Source organism: Dromiciops gliroides, chromosome 2, assembly GCF_019393635.1.
Source record: "Dromiciops gliroides isolate mDroGli1 chromosome 2, mDroGli1.pri, whole genome shotgun sequence".
Lineage (NCBI taxonomy): Eukaryota > Metazoa > Chordata > Mammalia > Microbiotheria > Microbiotheriidae > Dromiciops > Dromiciops gliroides.
Genome location: NC_057862.1, coordinates 327,803,726 through 327,820,119, shown reverse-complemented (window position 1 = coordinate 327,820,119; position 16,394 = coordinate 327,803,726). Strand labels below are relative to the sequence as shown.

The 16,394-nt window shown below is 43.0% G+C and overlaps 1 protein-coding gene across 1 annotated transcript in view; it reads left to right on the top strand.

The window, feature by feature from the left end:
- ADAM19 (ADAM metallopeptidase domain 19) overlaps positions 1-16,394 on the top strand; it is a 145,517-nt gene that overhangs the window by 106,409 nt on the left and 22,714 nt on the right. The window contains exons 9-12 of the mRNA XM_043980257.1: positions 1,617-1,783; positions 8,800-8,884; positions 9,805-9,944; positions 15,487-15,664. Of these exons, the coding sequence (XP_043836192.1) occupies positions 1,617-1,783; positions 8,800-8,884; positions 9,805-9,944; positions 15,487-15,664 (570 nt within the window). The remainder of the gene's footprint in view (positions 1-1,616; positions 1,784-8,799; positions 8,885-9,804; positions 9,945-15,486; positions 15,665-16,394) is intronic.

Sequence of the window (16,394 nt, the reverse complement as noted above, 5' to 3'; positions counted from 1 at the left end):
TATTTTCTTAACTCCCTCATTTTGAACACTAGAATTCTACTCATGTACCCTAAGATGGCATTGGTCCTTGGGGCCTTTCCTTGAGTTTGCAGTCAGCTAAACACAGTCTTTATCAATGTAGCTGTTATCCTGTCTCATCCCCCTCATTCTGTATTTTCACAACTGATTTTAAAAAAAATTGACCCAAATGCAGGACTTTACTTTCTCCCAATAAAATGCCTTATCCATGAGTGGGACCCAAACCTACTTCCTCTGGCAGGCATTGCGGAAGAAAGGAGACTTGAAAGGAAGAAAGCCATGATTCTATTACTGCCAAGCTCGGACAAGGAATGGCTGGAGGAATCAGTCCCCTGGGCCATTATTCTAGCACCTCTGTCCCACCCTCAGCCTATTCTAGGATAATATTGGGATAATTCCCAAACCCAAACAAGGACAACATCTGGAAAAATAGGAAAACTTGGCTTCCCTGAGACCACTGAAAGAGGCAGATTCTGCTGCTTTTCATTTAATATCCATTGTTCTCTGGCTTCTGCAGGTGGGTAGTTGGGCTGTCTTTTAGAGTTACCAGATTGTTATTATTGTTCAATTATTTTCAGTTGTGTCTGATTCTTTGTGACCCCATCTGGGGTTTTCTTGGCAAAAATACTGGAATGATCTGCTATTTCCTTCTCCAGCTCATTTTACAGATGAAGAAACTAAAGAAAACAGGGTTAAATGACTTGTTAGGGTCACACTAGTAAGTGTGTGTAAGCTTCTGAGGCCAGATTTGAATTTCCCATCATTACTCAGTGAGTAAGAATGAGAGTTAAGGAATAAATAAAAGAGTTGGGATTCCAACTCCAGTTCTCTGACTCTGGTGCTTTTTCCACTCTGCCATCTTGTCTCTATTTAACCTCTCTGATTTTTAGTTCCCACAACTCTCAGACCAACAAGATGGTCTCTTATTCCCAAGATCCTAGTGTTGGTTCTGTCATCAGTTTTTCACCTCTTGGTCTCTTTTTCCCTGTCCCAAAAGATGGGACTCATGCCTGTTTCTTTTTTACCCCAAGGGATGTTGAGAAAACCAATGTGATCACAGATGCTTTGACTAATAAGGAAGGAAAAGATGATGGGAATCCAAAGTGATGTTTAAAAGGTAGTGAAGAGGGGCAGCTAGGTAGCACAGTGGATAGAGCACCGGCCCTGGAGTCAGGAGTACCTGAGTTCAAATCTGGCCTCAGACACTTAACACTTACTAGCTGTGTGACCCTGGGCAAGTCGCTTAACCCCAATTGCCTCACTAAAAAAAAAAAAAAAAAGGTAGTGAAGAGATACAGGGGCAGCTAGGTAGAACAGTGGATAGAACACCAGCCTGGAGTCAGGAAGACTCATCTTCTTGAGTTCAAATCTGGCCTCAGATACTTACTGGCTTTGTGACCTTGGAGAAGTCATTTAACTTGGTTTGCCTCAAAGGTTTCCTCAACTATAAAATGAACCGGAGTAGGAAATGGCAAACCACTACAGTATCTTTGCCAAAAAGATCCCAAATGGGGTCACAGAGAGTTGGACTTGGCTGAAAATGACTGAACAAGAAGAAATACCAATATGTTTCCCTCCCTTTCCCCTTATCCTTTCAGTTCTATCGCTCTCTGAACATCCGCATTGCTCTCGTGGGCTTGGAAGTCTGGACTCATGGAAATTTGTGTGAAGTCTCAGAGAATCCCTATTCCACTCTCTGGTCGTTTCTCAGCTGGCGGCGCAAGCTACTTGTACAGAAGAACCATGACAATGCCCAATTGATCACGTATGTGGCCTCTTTCTGAGCTAAGATACACTGTCCTCCCTGCATGAAGAGTACAGTACCCACCACTGCTGGTGGTGAAATGGAAAGAGCACTAGATTTAAAGACAGAGCTGGATTCTAATCCAAGCTCTACTACCTGCTAACTGTGTGACCGTAGGCAATTCTCTTAACTTGTCTAAGCCTCAATTTCCTCAGTGGGGATAATCATACTATGTTCTGGAAGCATTGTGAGCACTTTGTAAGCCATCATGGACAACCATTTTTAAAAGACTACATGATTCAAATGATGAATGTCTGTGAGACAGAGAATGAGCTGGGTTAGCTTGCTCTGCAGATGTCCACTCACACCATGAGTAAATATTTAACTGCTCGGGTTTTCTGAGATATCCAAGGGGATATCCTGGGTCAAAACTGGGGGGAGGTGGTTCCACAAGGAGCTGGACTAGGGCTTCTATGGGAGCTTATTCCAGGGACTGTACTAGGTTCTGGGGATATAAAGAAGAAACTATAAGGGGGCAGCTAGGTGGCGCAGTGGATAAAGCACTGGCTCTGGATTCAGGAGGACCTGAATTCAAATCAGACACGTAACGCTGTGTGAACTTGGACAAGTCATTTAACCCTCATTGTCCCACAAAAAGAAAAAAAAATTAATTAAAAAAAGAAGAAACTATGGTAGGCCAGTCATTAGGAGTAAAAGTGGCTAGAATGGAGCTGGGTCAGAACAGGTATAGAAAATACAAAGCTTTGGGTTAGGTCAGGCAGCTGGCTGAAGGGAGGTAGGCATTCTTTACAGGAATCATCAGGATTGTGCATGGAGAGCCAAGTCTGCAGCGATTTTGAGCCAGGCAGATGCTTAGTGAATAGGCTGCTTTTGAGGGCAGGAGCTCTGAGAAGGTAGGCAAGGCAGCAGCCAGGATGAGATCAGACTTCAGGGGCCACAGCCAGGAATGTTCCCAGAAATGTGGATTGTGCTGATGGGCTTGCTCTCAAGAACTGCTCAGAAACTCTTCCCTGGACCCCACGGATTTAGGTGCTTTTTCCTGGTCTTCAAGGGGCCTGGCCTGTCTGGTTTTCACGGGGAAGTAGCTTTGTCTCCTTTGTTCTGGGGCCAAAATCTATCTCCAAATCCATCTAGCAAGCCAGTGCTAAGTCCTCAGTACAAATAGAAGAGTCCCGGACAAGTGATGGATGCAGGATCCCTTGATCCCTTAAAATAGAAGGATCCCAACCAAGTGATGGATGCAGGATCTCTTAAAATGGTTGGTTGTTGTACTTTGTGCTCAAAGAGGTTCAAAATTATGTCATTATGTTGGGGTCAAGGTACAGTGTGTCTGACTGAGGTTGATCTGACCAAGAGGAGCTCAGAAGGTTCTGCCACAGGTTGGGCACAAATGGTCCATGTGAACATTTGGAGTGGAGATGTCTCCAAATTTGTGCATCTCACATTTCTTTTGAGCTACTGTAATTTTGCTTTGTTCATAGAGCATAGCACCTACTTTGATGATGCTGGGCAGTCCTGTGTCATTGTCTCCCATGTCTCATAATCGATTCCAGATTTCTTCAGAGAGACCTTGAGAGTGTCCCTATATCACTTCTTCTGACCTCTGTGTGAGCACTTACCTTGCGTGAATTCTTTTGGTATTTGAACAACATGGCCAGCTCATTGGAGTTGCACTCTCTGCAGTAGAGTTTGAATGCTTGGTAGTTCAGCTTGAGAAAGGACCTCAGTGTTCAGTACCTTATCTTGCCACGTGATCTTCAGAACCTTCCTAAGACAATTTGGATGGAAGCCATTCAGTTTCCTGGCACAGCACTGATAGACTGTCCAGGTTTCAGAGGCATACAACAATGAGGTCAGCATAACAGCTCTGTAGACCTCCCGTAAAATAGAAGGGTCCCAAACAAATGATGGGTGCAGGATCCCTTAGTCCCTTCCCCAATTCATAGAATGTAAGCAAGATCCTTAAGGATATTGGTTACTTCATTTTTGTCCTTGCATTCCCATTGTGCGGCACAGTGCCTGGGAGAGAGCAGGTACTTGATAAGTGCTTGTGAATTGGAATTTCTCAAAGCACCCATCACTGTCAGGTTCATCCCCAGGGCTATTGGCAGGATTTCCTGTGGTAGGGTGTTTGCTCTTGGCTGAACCGATTAAGCACATACTGTCAGGCTGTGCGGGGGCGTGGAGCAAGCACTGGATTTGCTGCAGTCAGACGGTTTGAGTTAAACTCCAGGATTTGCTACCTACTACTTGACCAAATTATTTTCTATTTCTGGGTTTCAGGTTCCTCATCTATAAAATGAAGAGCTTGGACTAGATTCAATCTGGTATTTATTCAGCACCTCCAGTGTGCAAGGCCCTATGCTGAAGCCCTTTCCAGCTAGGAATCCTATGATGCCATGTGCCAAGCAGCAATGAAAGAATATTTTAAAAATAGCCCCTACTTGTAAGAAGTGGGAAGATGTGCCCAATTAGGGAGTTAGGCAAACCCTCCTGGGACAGAGGGCACACATTTATCACACAGTTGACTGTGTGGTCAGGAGTTTTCTTTATGCAAAGCTAATTGGCACGTATGAGGTAGGAACCTGCTCCCTTGGGCTTCTTTGTCTCTAATTACTTGGGCTGAATGGCCTGCCCGGTCATTCACCCCATCATGGAAACTTCTGTGCTCATCGTCATGATGATCTCTGGGGACATAGAACCTAATGTCGATAAGAGAGAAGAGCATTAAAGGCAAAAGTACCTGGTGTGGGAGATAAGCCTTGCTGGGAACCTGCATCTGATCTCCATAGATAGACTCCAGGGGCATAGAGTGGGACAATGGGCATGAGCTCACAACAGACTCCCACTTCTCCTACCTATTTTGAATTGAAATTCTATGAATCCAAGATATTTGCCAATTAGGCAGTTCTAATAACAATGAATATATTTTAATATGATGTTCAGCAGGGTGGAATCTACCCCAATGGAGAGGACAACCATCCAAGGGGGTATCACCAGAAATATTTCCTCTGGCTCTTGACAACTCCCTGGAGTAGGCTGACATCATGGGCATGTTATCATTCTGCTATCACTAAACAAGTATTTATTAAGTGCCTACTAGACACTGTGCTAGGCTCTGGGGACACAAGGAAGAAGGATGAAGCAATCCTTATCCTCAAGGACCTTGTATTTGAATGGGGGAGACCACAAACACATATGTCAGTATTCCAGAATCAATATAAAGAGATTAAGTGCAAATAGATGCAAGGTGGTTAAACAGGAAGTGGTTTTAGAGGGAGGGCATTAGGAGTCGGGGATATCAGAAAAGAGGTCGTATAGAAGGTGGCATCTTCTGTGGAGCTTTGTCTTCCTTTTTTTTTTTTTTTTTAGTGAGGCAATTGGGGTTAAGTGACTTGCCCAGGGTCACACAGCTAGCAAGTGTTAAGTGTCTGAGGCCGGATTTGAACTCAAGTACTCCTGAATCCAGGGCCGGTGCTTTATCCACTGCGCCACCTAGCTGCCCCTGGAGCTTTGTCTTGAAGGATGAGAGGGATTGTGTAAAGTGGAATGAGGAAAGAGTACATCTTACACATGAAGAAGAGCCAGTGTGAGGGCATGGAGATGGGAGATGGAATCCCCTCTATGAGAAATAGAGAGGAGGCCAGTTTGGCTGGATCACAGACCTACTCCAATCTTGGTCTACCTGTGAGTCTTCCCAAGCATCTCACCCAGCTTATGAAAATATTAGGAGACTCACAAGTGGTTTCGAATTTAACATGAAGAGGTCTAATACGACATGGCAGAAAAGCCATCAATGAGGACCGGTATGGCTAGAAAAGGACATGGGCTGGCCTTGTAAAATGAGAGAGGGATGAAAGATGAATAATAGCCTGTGTCTGTTGTGCTGGTTGTGTGCTTCTTTGGAAAGGGTGTTAGATTTGGAGTCAGAGGACCTAGGCTTGAAACTTGGCTCTACCCATTACTAATTTGGGCAATAGTAATCACTTGACCTCTCTGTAAAATTGGGGGGGGGGATGGATTATCTGACCTCTTAAGGGCCTTTCTAGCTCTAAAACCATGACCCTTTGACCCTATGTTAAGACCCTATGAAAGGTTAAAAAAAAAGGAGAGGAAGGCCTTTGTCCCATTGGGAAGATCTTCTGTGAATGATCTACAGAAAGGAATTGCATAGGATGAGAAGTCATGAAGAGGTTGCTATCTTCACTATTGGAAAGAACACACAGCAATAAGTTCTCAGATTCATTGGAACATTTTTTTTTCTTTAAAAAAAAAAATTGAGGGGCAGCTAGGTGGCACAGTGGATAGAGCACCGGCCCTGGAGTCAGGAGGACCTGAGTTCAAATCCAGCCTCAGACACTTAACACTGACTAGCTGTGTGACCCTGGGCAAGTCACTTAACCCCAATTGCCTCACTAAAAAGAAAATAAATAAATAAATAAAAAATTGAAATTTAAAAAATTACAGACCAGAGTTTGTCCCATTTTGATTTTTCATCTTCCTTAGTTCTTCCCCACTCGTTTGTCTCTTCTCCCCAGCAGCACAGAACAAAGAAAAGGCGATGCCCAGAGCTAAGGAAAAATAAAAGAGGGAAATTCTGAGTGAGAGTTAGGACAAGAACTCCCGGTAGAAAATTGGAGAAAGTATCTATAAAACAGAGCTTTGGCCATGTTCTGACTACCGGGGCCTCAAGCTTGTTGGGAGTTCCCAGTATGGAGCATCATTTCCAAACTCAGTCACAAAATTGCTCAATAAGCATTTATTAAGCATGATAACTATGTTAAGCATAATAACCATGACTGTGTATCAAGCACTGTGCTAAATGTTGGGGGTACAAAGAAAGGCAAAAACATGGTGCCTGCCATCAAGGATCTCACATTCTCTAGAGAGACAATTAACAAACAACCGTATATACCATGTAAGTCTGGTGTTGTTTGTCCTTTGTTCTAGAAGAGGTCCATGACATGGGGATGATGTTCTGACTTGCACTGAATTGGATTTCAGTGAGGGAAGGCTGTATGAGGTCACCAATCTCACTCTCTCCTCCAGAGCCATCTGGGCGGGTGGCAAGATATATATCAGGAAGACTGGAGATGGCTCCAGATGTTTTAAAACAATTGGGGTTAAGTCACTTGCTCAGGGTCACATATCTAGTAAGTATCGGATTTGAACTCAGGTCCTCTGGACTCCAGGGCCAGCGCTCTATCCACTGCACCACCTAGCTGCCCTACCATGTAAGTATAAGGTAATCTCAGAAGGCAGTGGAGGCTATGGCCCATTCCTTCAGAAAGGATGTAATCCCTGCTTCTAGGGGCTGCAGAGGCTGGTTGTTCACTTCAGTTTGGGGTTTCTGAGGTGCAGCAGACCAATTGGATACTTGCACCAAATCTGGCAGTGGTATGCTGAGCTCCACAGAGAAGAAGGCCACCAGGCTGCCTAAGGAGGATCGAGCTGGCCTTGGTCAGAAAAACTGCAGAACAAAGCTTCTATGACCACTCAGCAGTGAGATTAGGCCTGTGAGTGGTTGCTGTGCTTCTAGCCTGGGTGAGATGAGAAAACCCAGTCTCAAGAGAGGAAAAGAAAGAATGTTAGAACTTGAAGGGACCTTTGGAAGGCAGAATATAGCATCACAGAAACTGAGAATTTAAGGGGCCTCAGTCTTCATCCAACCCAACCCATCCTTCAGATGGAATCCTGCTACAGCATAGCAGGCAAATAGTCATGCAGTCAGAGCTTGAAGACTTTTGTGGCAGCCCATTCCTCTTATGGGTAGCTCTAGTTGTTAAAAGACTTTCCTTACATCCAGATTAAATTTACTGCTGCATCTAATCTCCATGGCTTCTGTCCCTGTCCTTGGAGGACAAACAGAACAAGCCTAGTCCCTTTCCCACATAATGGCCCTTTGAATATTTAGAGATGGCTGTGGTCATCTCCTCCCCCCCTGCCCAGCCCCCACCAGTCCTTTCTTCTCCAAGCTAAATGTGCTCAGTTCCTTCAACTCAAGGCCCTTCACCATCATGCATTGATATTTATTTATTTATTCATTCACTTATTTAAATTTATTTATTCATGTATTTTTTACTTATTCATTCATTCATTCGTTTGTTTGTTTATTTATTTTATGAGGTAATCAGGGTTAAGTGACATGCCCAGGGTCACACAGCTAAGTAAGTGTCAAGTGTCTGAGACTGGAATTGAACTCAGGTCCTCCTGATTCCAGGTCCTGTGCTCTATCCATTGTGCCACCTAGCTGCCCCACCCTTCACCATCATGGATGCCTCCCTCTGGATTCTTTCCAGCTTACCAATGACTTTCTTAAACTGTGGCCTCCAGAACTGAGCATGAGACCTGGCCAGATGTGCCCTTTTCAGGGTAGATTTTATAGTAGAGGCTAGCATCTCCTCATTCCTATATGTGCATAACGCAGCCCAAGATGGCATTCACTTTGCTGGCCGTGAGTGTGACAACACCAGAGCCCCTAGCTACCTCTTTATGCCTGGGATGCTGATGTGGAAGCTTGGAAGCTGAAGGATATGAGTGTGAATCATCTTGGCATCATGACCTATGACCTATGACCTTCCTGTTCCTTATCCCCTCCTCCACCCAGCTGGCTTCATCCTGTTCAAGCAGGAATGGGAAGCAATTTGTAAACCCTGCTCATTTCCTTCCAGTGTAGATTAGTCTATTGGTATATTGTAGGAAGGGGAGGAGAGAGTGAAACTACATCTTTGGCACTTGAAATCATTGATCTTCATCTTTCTCCTCTGTGAGTTTGCCTGGAAGTGGGTTAAAAGAAATGGTATGAGGGGGTGGGGTTGGGTCTTTTGGAAGCAATAGAGATGGTCCAGACACCAGAAGACCTTTATCTGTCTGTGTATCAGATGAGGGTGGGCTTAAGAAAGTTGGCTTTTCAATGAAACCACTGAAAACTGTTAAAGGTCATTGGAGATTAGGCTGTTTCTGTACCTGGCTTACCTTTGAAGTGATGCTTCATTACCCTCTCTCTTCCCTTTCAGGGGAATGTCTTTCCATGGCACTACAATTGGCCTGGCCCCACTGATGGCCATGTGCTCTGTGTACCAATCTGGAGGGGTCAACATGGTGAGTCCCATCCAATAAACCGGGTAGTATAGAAGCTGATTAAATTGTTGCATGAACCAGGAAATCTGCATCACTGCAAATCAGCCTCTATTTTCCCCATTGGATTGAAATAGCTGGCTTCCCCTTTTCCCTCCTCCCCAGACCTCCTACTGGGAACTACTGGTAGCAGTCCCTGCAAGTATTGGCAGGGGGCACCTCATATTTCAGGCTTCCTGTGCAACTCCTCTCTGCAATCTCTCATGAGAAAACAGAGGAAGGAAATAGGAAAGCAATTGTCATGTAAGCTAAAAGCCTGGGCTCTGGTGTGCACTCATCTGAACCATAAATCCAGGTCAATTAATTTGCTGTGAATTCCATCTAGATGTGGCAGTGTTACTCCTGATGTGATAACATTACTCGGTCCTCGGTCCTTTCTAGAAATATGCAGGATTTATTGGACTCTTCTCGTATGTTCTAACCAAGGAGTTAGGAAATATGCAATAGAAGTGATACTACTTCTTTCCTTATGAAGTAAAGGGTTTGGGTAAATACTCTAGAAAATTGCTGCCCTCAACTGAGATATTAGATCTTCATGAGGATGTTTTGGAGGTTCTCTGTTAACCTTTTGGGGTGACGCCAAGGAAAACAACCAAGACCTTCCACATCATGTTCCATGGTAGGTACCCTGGCTAAGGTGTAACACTGGCCATGTGTCTGATCCAGTATAGAATATCACAAGTTCATCCTCTTTAAATTATAAGGAAAAGTGACTCCCAAATCACTCCCACATAGGTCCTCAAAGCATCTATTAAATATTGATGTGTATATATGTGTTATAAAAGGCTGGATCAGTAAAAAATGGCAGAAATCTTTAGAGGAGATCAGGGTTATGGGAGATGGCCTAGAATTGCTCATCTTGACTGAGTTCTCTCCTTGCCCAGGATCACTCAGAGAATGCCATTGGGGTGGCTGCTACCATGGCCCACGAGATGGGCCACAACTTTGGAATGAGCCACGACTCTGCGGACTGCTGCTCGGCAAGTGCTGCAGATGGTGGGTGCATCATGGCTGCCGCCACTGGGTGAGTTATGTAGAAAGCTGAAACAGATCATAAAACATTGAATGTATGAGCCAGAAGGGACACTAGAACATAGCATGTTAGAACAACAGAGTCCTTAGAACTTAGAGAGCTAGAGTTCAAAAGAAACATAGGACAAAGAATATTAGAATTGTAAAGGATCTTAGAACATAGAATGATAATGCTGGGAGAGACACTAGAGCACAGAACATAGAAAGTTAGAACTAAGGGGAACCTTAGAACATAGAATATGGACTGAGCTAAAAGGGACCTTAAAACATAGAATGTTAGAGCCTGAGAGCATAGAATATAGACAGAATGAGAAAATTAGACCTGGAAAGGACCTTAGAACTTAGAACATAGAACGTTAGAGCTTGGGATCTTAAAAATCATCCCTAATTTTATAAATAAGAAAACTGAGGCTAGAGAGTGGAACAATTTGCTTAATGTAATAACACAGCTAGTTAGTAGCAGATCTTAGACTTGGGCCCAGGCCTCTTAACCAAGAAGCCTGTAAGGATGGAGGTTGGGAGCAGAGAGTGGCTAGTGTTTCTTAAAGGCTCCTGTAAGTTCTTTGTTAGAACTTGGGGCAGAGGGATCTCAGAAGTAATTGTGGAGTTCTGTGACTTTTGGCAGGAAGTTGGAATGTGCATAATAACATAATGTAATTATCTGTTACTTTATAGTGTTAAAGCAGTTTCCGCACTTCTAATCTCATTTCCTTGTCCCCTCCCCCCTATTCTCTCCACTTTACATATGAGAGGAATGATGAGGCTGAGGGAGATACAATAGGGTACAAGGTCCCACAGCTCATTATGCAGTAGTCACCACATGACCTCCTTGTACTCTGATTCCAAGTCTGCTGTCCTTTTTACTTTGCCATTCTGTGACCTGGAAGGCAGGCGATCTTGGCTCCCATCTTGGCTCTGCCCCTGCTTCTCCTGGCCTCAAGGTCATCTTTACAAAGGACAGTCTTAGTGTCTGGCCTATGGGAGACAGGTGGAGGTTGTTATAAGATGCCAATGAGAAAATATGTGACAGCACTATGAAAACCATTAAAAAAAAAACTTTACAAAACTGGGTATCAGTGTTATCATCATGACTTCTTACGATGCCTTTGGGTGTTTGCCAACAACAAACAGTGCATGAAGTAGCATCAAGGGATCAGGTTCAGTCAGGAGCACTGCTGTGTCCCTCAGAGAAAGAAGCATTTACAGCCACAGAGTGGGGCTTCAGCTCCCAGAAGGAGCAAGTGTCTGCCTTATTTAATTGAGCCAGCTTTGAAATTCACTTTGAGCAGAGCCTCTTGTGAGCCATGCAATACAAATATTTTTAATGTTTATTAGTATCGTTCATATTTCTTTTTTGCATTACTATCACTAGCCAACAGCACCTCACCCCCAGGAGCTCCCTCTCCCTCAAATAGGCCTTGTAATAAATAAGAGCAGCCAGGCAAAGCCAAGCCGAATATTGGCTGGGTCTGAAAACCATTGTCTCATTCTGCACCTCTGTCCATCACTGCTCGGCCAAGAGGTGGGAGATGTGATTCATCATCTGTCTCCTGGAATCATGACTGATCGCTGGCCTTGATTAGAATTCTGAGGTCTTTCACAGTTGTTTTCCTTGACAAAATTATAGTCACTGTATGAATTGTTTGTCTGGTTCTGCTTCCTTCATGGCAATCCGTCATTAATAGAGCTCATGCTGTATGTTTTGGTAACTCTCCTTCCCTCCCATCCCCTGAAAGACCTACACAGGCACATACTTTCACTGAATCATCCACACCCTCTTGACTAGTTCTTGTTGTGATCAGTGGTACCTATTTATGAGATAACTGGCTAGCTAGAGTTAGGGGCATGGTCTATGCCAGCTGTCTGGCATGACCGTGTGGCCACATTGATACAGTCCTCTGATCCACTTAAAGCATTCTTAAACAGTTTTAAAAAAAATCTTTAGTGGTTTCCAGTTGCCTGCCTCCTTAATACAGTTCAAACTCCTTTGCCTCAAATCTGGGGCAACTCATAATCTGGCCCCTACCTGACAATTCCATCCCCTCTCACTCACATCCCTCCCTTCTCTGTACTCTAATAAGGGTTAAGTGATTTGCCTAGTGTCACACAGCTAGTAAGTATCAAGGGTCTGAGGCCGGATTTGAACTCAGGTCCTCCTGAATCCAGGGCTGGTGTTTTATCCACTGTGCCACCTAGATGCCCCACTGTACTCTACATTCCTAACAAACTGAACTATGTTGTTCCCCAAAACATATGCTGCCCTTTGCCTCCATGCCTTTCCTTATGCTATTCTATACCCTAGCATGTTTTCCTTTTCCATTTATTCTGGTTGAATTCCTGCCCTTCTTTTAAATTAAAGCCCAACTTGAGTGCTATCTTTTCCAGATAGGTAGTGCAGTGGATAGAAAGCCCTGGCCCCAGAGACAGGAAGATCTAAGTTCAAATCCAACCTCAGGCACTTACTAGCTATATGATCCTAGACAATTCACTTAACTTCTGTCTGTCTCAGTTTCCTCAACTGTAAGATGAGGATCATAATAACACTCACCTCCCAGGGTGGTTATGAGAATCAAATGGAATGGTATTTATGAAGTGCTTGTGAAGCAACAGTGCCTGGCATATAGTAGGCACTTAATAAATGCTTGTTCACTATGAGGTACCACTTTACACTAATCAGATTGGCTAATATTATGGAAAAAAGAAAATGACAAATATTGGAGGGTATGTGGAAAAATTGGAGCGCTAATGCACTGTTGGTGGAGTTGTGAACTGATGAATCCATTCTGGAGAGCAATCTGTAACTATGCACAAAGAGGTATAAAACTGTGTATACCATTTGACCCAGCTGTACCACTACTAGATCTGTATCCCAAAGAGATTAAAGAAAAAGGACCTATTTGTACAAGGGTATTTATTTATTTAATTTTTTAAAAGTGAGGCAACTGGGGTTAAGTGACTTGCCCAGGGTCACACAGCTAGTAAGTGTTAAGTGTCTGAGGCCAGATTTGAACTCAGGTACTCCTGACTCCAAGGCCGGTGCTCTATCCACTGTGCCACCTAGCTGCCCCCAAGGGTATTTATTTATACCAGCTCTTTATGTGGTGGCAAAGAATAGGAAATTGAAGGTTTACCCATCAAATGGGGAATGGCTGAACATGTTGTTTTATATGATTGTGATAGAATACTATTTTGCTATAAGAAATGATGAGCAGGATGCTTTCAAAGAAACCAACAACAAACCTTGGAAGACTTATATAACTAATGCAAAGTGAAGTGAGCAGAAGCAGAACATTGTACACAGTAACAGCAACTTTGTATGATGATCAACTGCAAATAACTTAGTTATTCTTATCAGTACAATAATCCAAGACAGTTCCAAAGGATTTATGATGAAAAATTCTGTCCACCTGCAGAGAAATAACTGATGGAGTCTGAATGCAGATTGAGGCATATTTTTTTCACTTTTTAAACTTTCCTTGGTATTTTTTTAGTAACATGGCTAACATGAAAATGTTTCACATGACTTCACATGTATAATTGATATCACATTTCTTTTTAAAAATAAATTTTATTTGTATTTTAAAACTTTGAGTTCCACCAAGAGAACATTGTACACAGAGATAGCAATATTGTTTTTTAAGAACCATGTATGACTTAACTATTCTCAACAATACAATGATTCAAGACAATCCCAAAGGACTATTGATGAAACATACTATCCACCTCCAAAGAAAAAACTGATATTGATGGAACAGACTAAAGCATGCTATTTTTCACTTTCTTTCATTTTTTCTTTTAATCAAGTTTGCTTGTATAAAATGACAAATATGGTAATATTTTACATAATCGTATGTGTATGATCCATATCGGAGGGGAGGGGATGAGGGGGGAGGGGATGGAGGGAAAAAAGGATAAAAGTTGGAACTCAAAACTATAAATAAAAAAGTTTATTATTAAAAAAAAAAAACTTTGAATTCCAAATTCTCTCCCTTCCTCCCTTCCCCCTCCCCTATTGAGAAGGCAAGCAATTCAATATGGGTAATACATATGTAGTTATGTAAAACATTTCCACATTAGTCATGCTGTGATATCATATTTGTTGCTTGGACGGGGGAGGAAGGGAGAGAATTTGGAGCTCCATTTTTTAAAAAGAGTGTTAAAAATACTAAATTTTAAATATAAAAAATGCTTGTTCTCTTCCCCTTTTCCAAGAAGCCTTTCAAGATCCCTATTGTCCAAAATAACTTTTTCCTTCACAACTCACATAAAACCTTTGTCTTAATGTCTCTCTCTAACACACCTGTTTTGTAATGCTGAGTATTAGGGCTCGATGTGTTTATGTCTTTATCTCCTTATTAGACTGTCAGGTCTATGATAGCAAGGACTAAAGCTTATGTAAAAATCATAATAATAATAGCTCAAATTAATGCAGGAGTTTAAAGTGTTTTACACGGTGTCTCATTTGATCTTCTCAAAGACCCTCTTAGATAGGTGCTATTATTACTTCTATTTTATTGATGAAGAAACCCAAGGCTCAGGGAGGTTAAGTAAATGGCTCGGGGTCACAAAGTTCATTAATGTCTGAGGCAGAATTTGAATCCATGTCTTCCTGATCCCAGGTCTAGTAGCCATCCAATGTGCTGTATTTGTCTTTCCTTTAAACTCTCTATCTCCTTCAGCACCAGAATGGAATTTTTCTCATAGTATACGCTTATTAGATATTTATCGAGTGAATGAATAAATTGGTGAATAAACTTTGGAAGCTCTTTCTTTTTGGCTTGTTCATCAGTTCTGAGGGGACAGCAGCCTCCTTAAAATGCTTACAACTCTGCTGAGACACACGAAATCCACATCATCCATGCACAATATTGATATTGCTGTCTCTGATTTTCGAACACCTGCTCTGATGCTGTATGAAGCAAAAATAAGGCTAGGAATGCCTTGTTGTTTAGTCAGATATTCTAGTGTGGACTGGGATCTCAGCAATTTGGAGGTTTCCTCCAGCAGTGTAGGTCATAGCCAATCAATTACCGCCCATCTTGTGCTTATCTTGGCCTTATTCTCCCCTGACTTCAACATGGACTAAAGACCTTCCTCACTTTCTCATGATATGGCAAAGAAAGCAACATAACACAGGGGCTGTCTATAGATTATCCCTCCATCTCCAGTTGTCCTGATGTATATCTCCCCACTGGACCCAGATGACTCTAGAGGAGAGAGTGAGGTTGGTGAGTTGGCACAGCCCTCCCTCATTTAAATCCAATTCAGTGCAAGTCATAACACCATCCTGATATCATGGTCCTCTTCAAGAATGAAGGACAAGCAACAACAACATTCCTAATCATCCTAAGAGAGCTGAAAATCAAACCTAAGCCAGTACAAAAGAATTTAGAGGGTTGGAAATATGGGTGCAGAATTCCGGTAGCCATCATGCTGATGGACTCATCCAAACAGACTTGTGTTGCATCTTCTATACCATTCATCTGCCTCACCTGGGGAGGTTCATTCCAGCTCTCTGTTCCTTCTTCAACCAGGCACCCCTTTCCCAAGGTTTTCAACTGGTGCAACAGGAAGGAGCTGGACAGGTACCTGCAGTCAGGAGGGGGCATGTGTCTTTCCAACATGCCAGATACTAGGACTTTGTACGGTGGCCAGAGGTGTGGAAATGGGTACCTGGAAGATGGAGAAGAATGTGATTGTGGTGAGGAGGAGGTAAGAACTTGGTGCTGGGAGGGAAGGGGGAGGGGATATGGTCATGAGGGGAGAAACAGGGACTGTTGAGACTGTTTAGAATTCAGGGGGAGAAAAAAAGGATACTACATTTGATTATTGATTGATTCCCAAAGGTTTGTGTAGAGATAGACAGGTGTAGTAAAAAAGACCATTGGATTTGGAGTCAGAGAACCAGACAGCCAAGCTCTCTGAATTACCATCTCTATAACCTTGGAAAAGTCACTTCTTACCCCCAGCCCCTTGGCCTCAATTTCCTCATTGGTAAAGTGAGAGAGTTCTAGTGCAATAGAATGTTAGAGTGCTGAATATGGCCTTTCCAGGCCTGAGTTTGAATCTCTGCTCTGTCACTTAGTACTTGTGTGACCTTGGGCAAGTCACTTCACTCCTTCTCCACCTCAGTGTCCTCATCTGTAAAACGGGAGAGGGGGGAGGGTGTTGGATTGAGGGACCGACAAATTCACTTCCTGTGATGAAGTTGGACTGGATGATCTCTAGTATCTATCCAGCTGTAAATACTGTGATCCTAAAGATAGGGAATAGTAGATAAATAAATAATTACCCAAAGATGGGGAATAAGGGCCAAAAGGGGGAGACAGTCCTTTTTTCATATCCGAGTCCAGAGATTCTCTAGGTAAGACCTGCTCTGAACTACTTTTCTACCTGCTCTACCCTGCCTTTTCCCTACTTGAAAATTCCCTAGTCTCCAGCG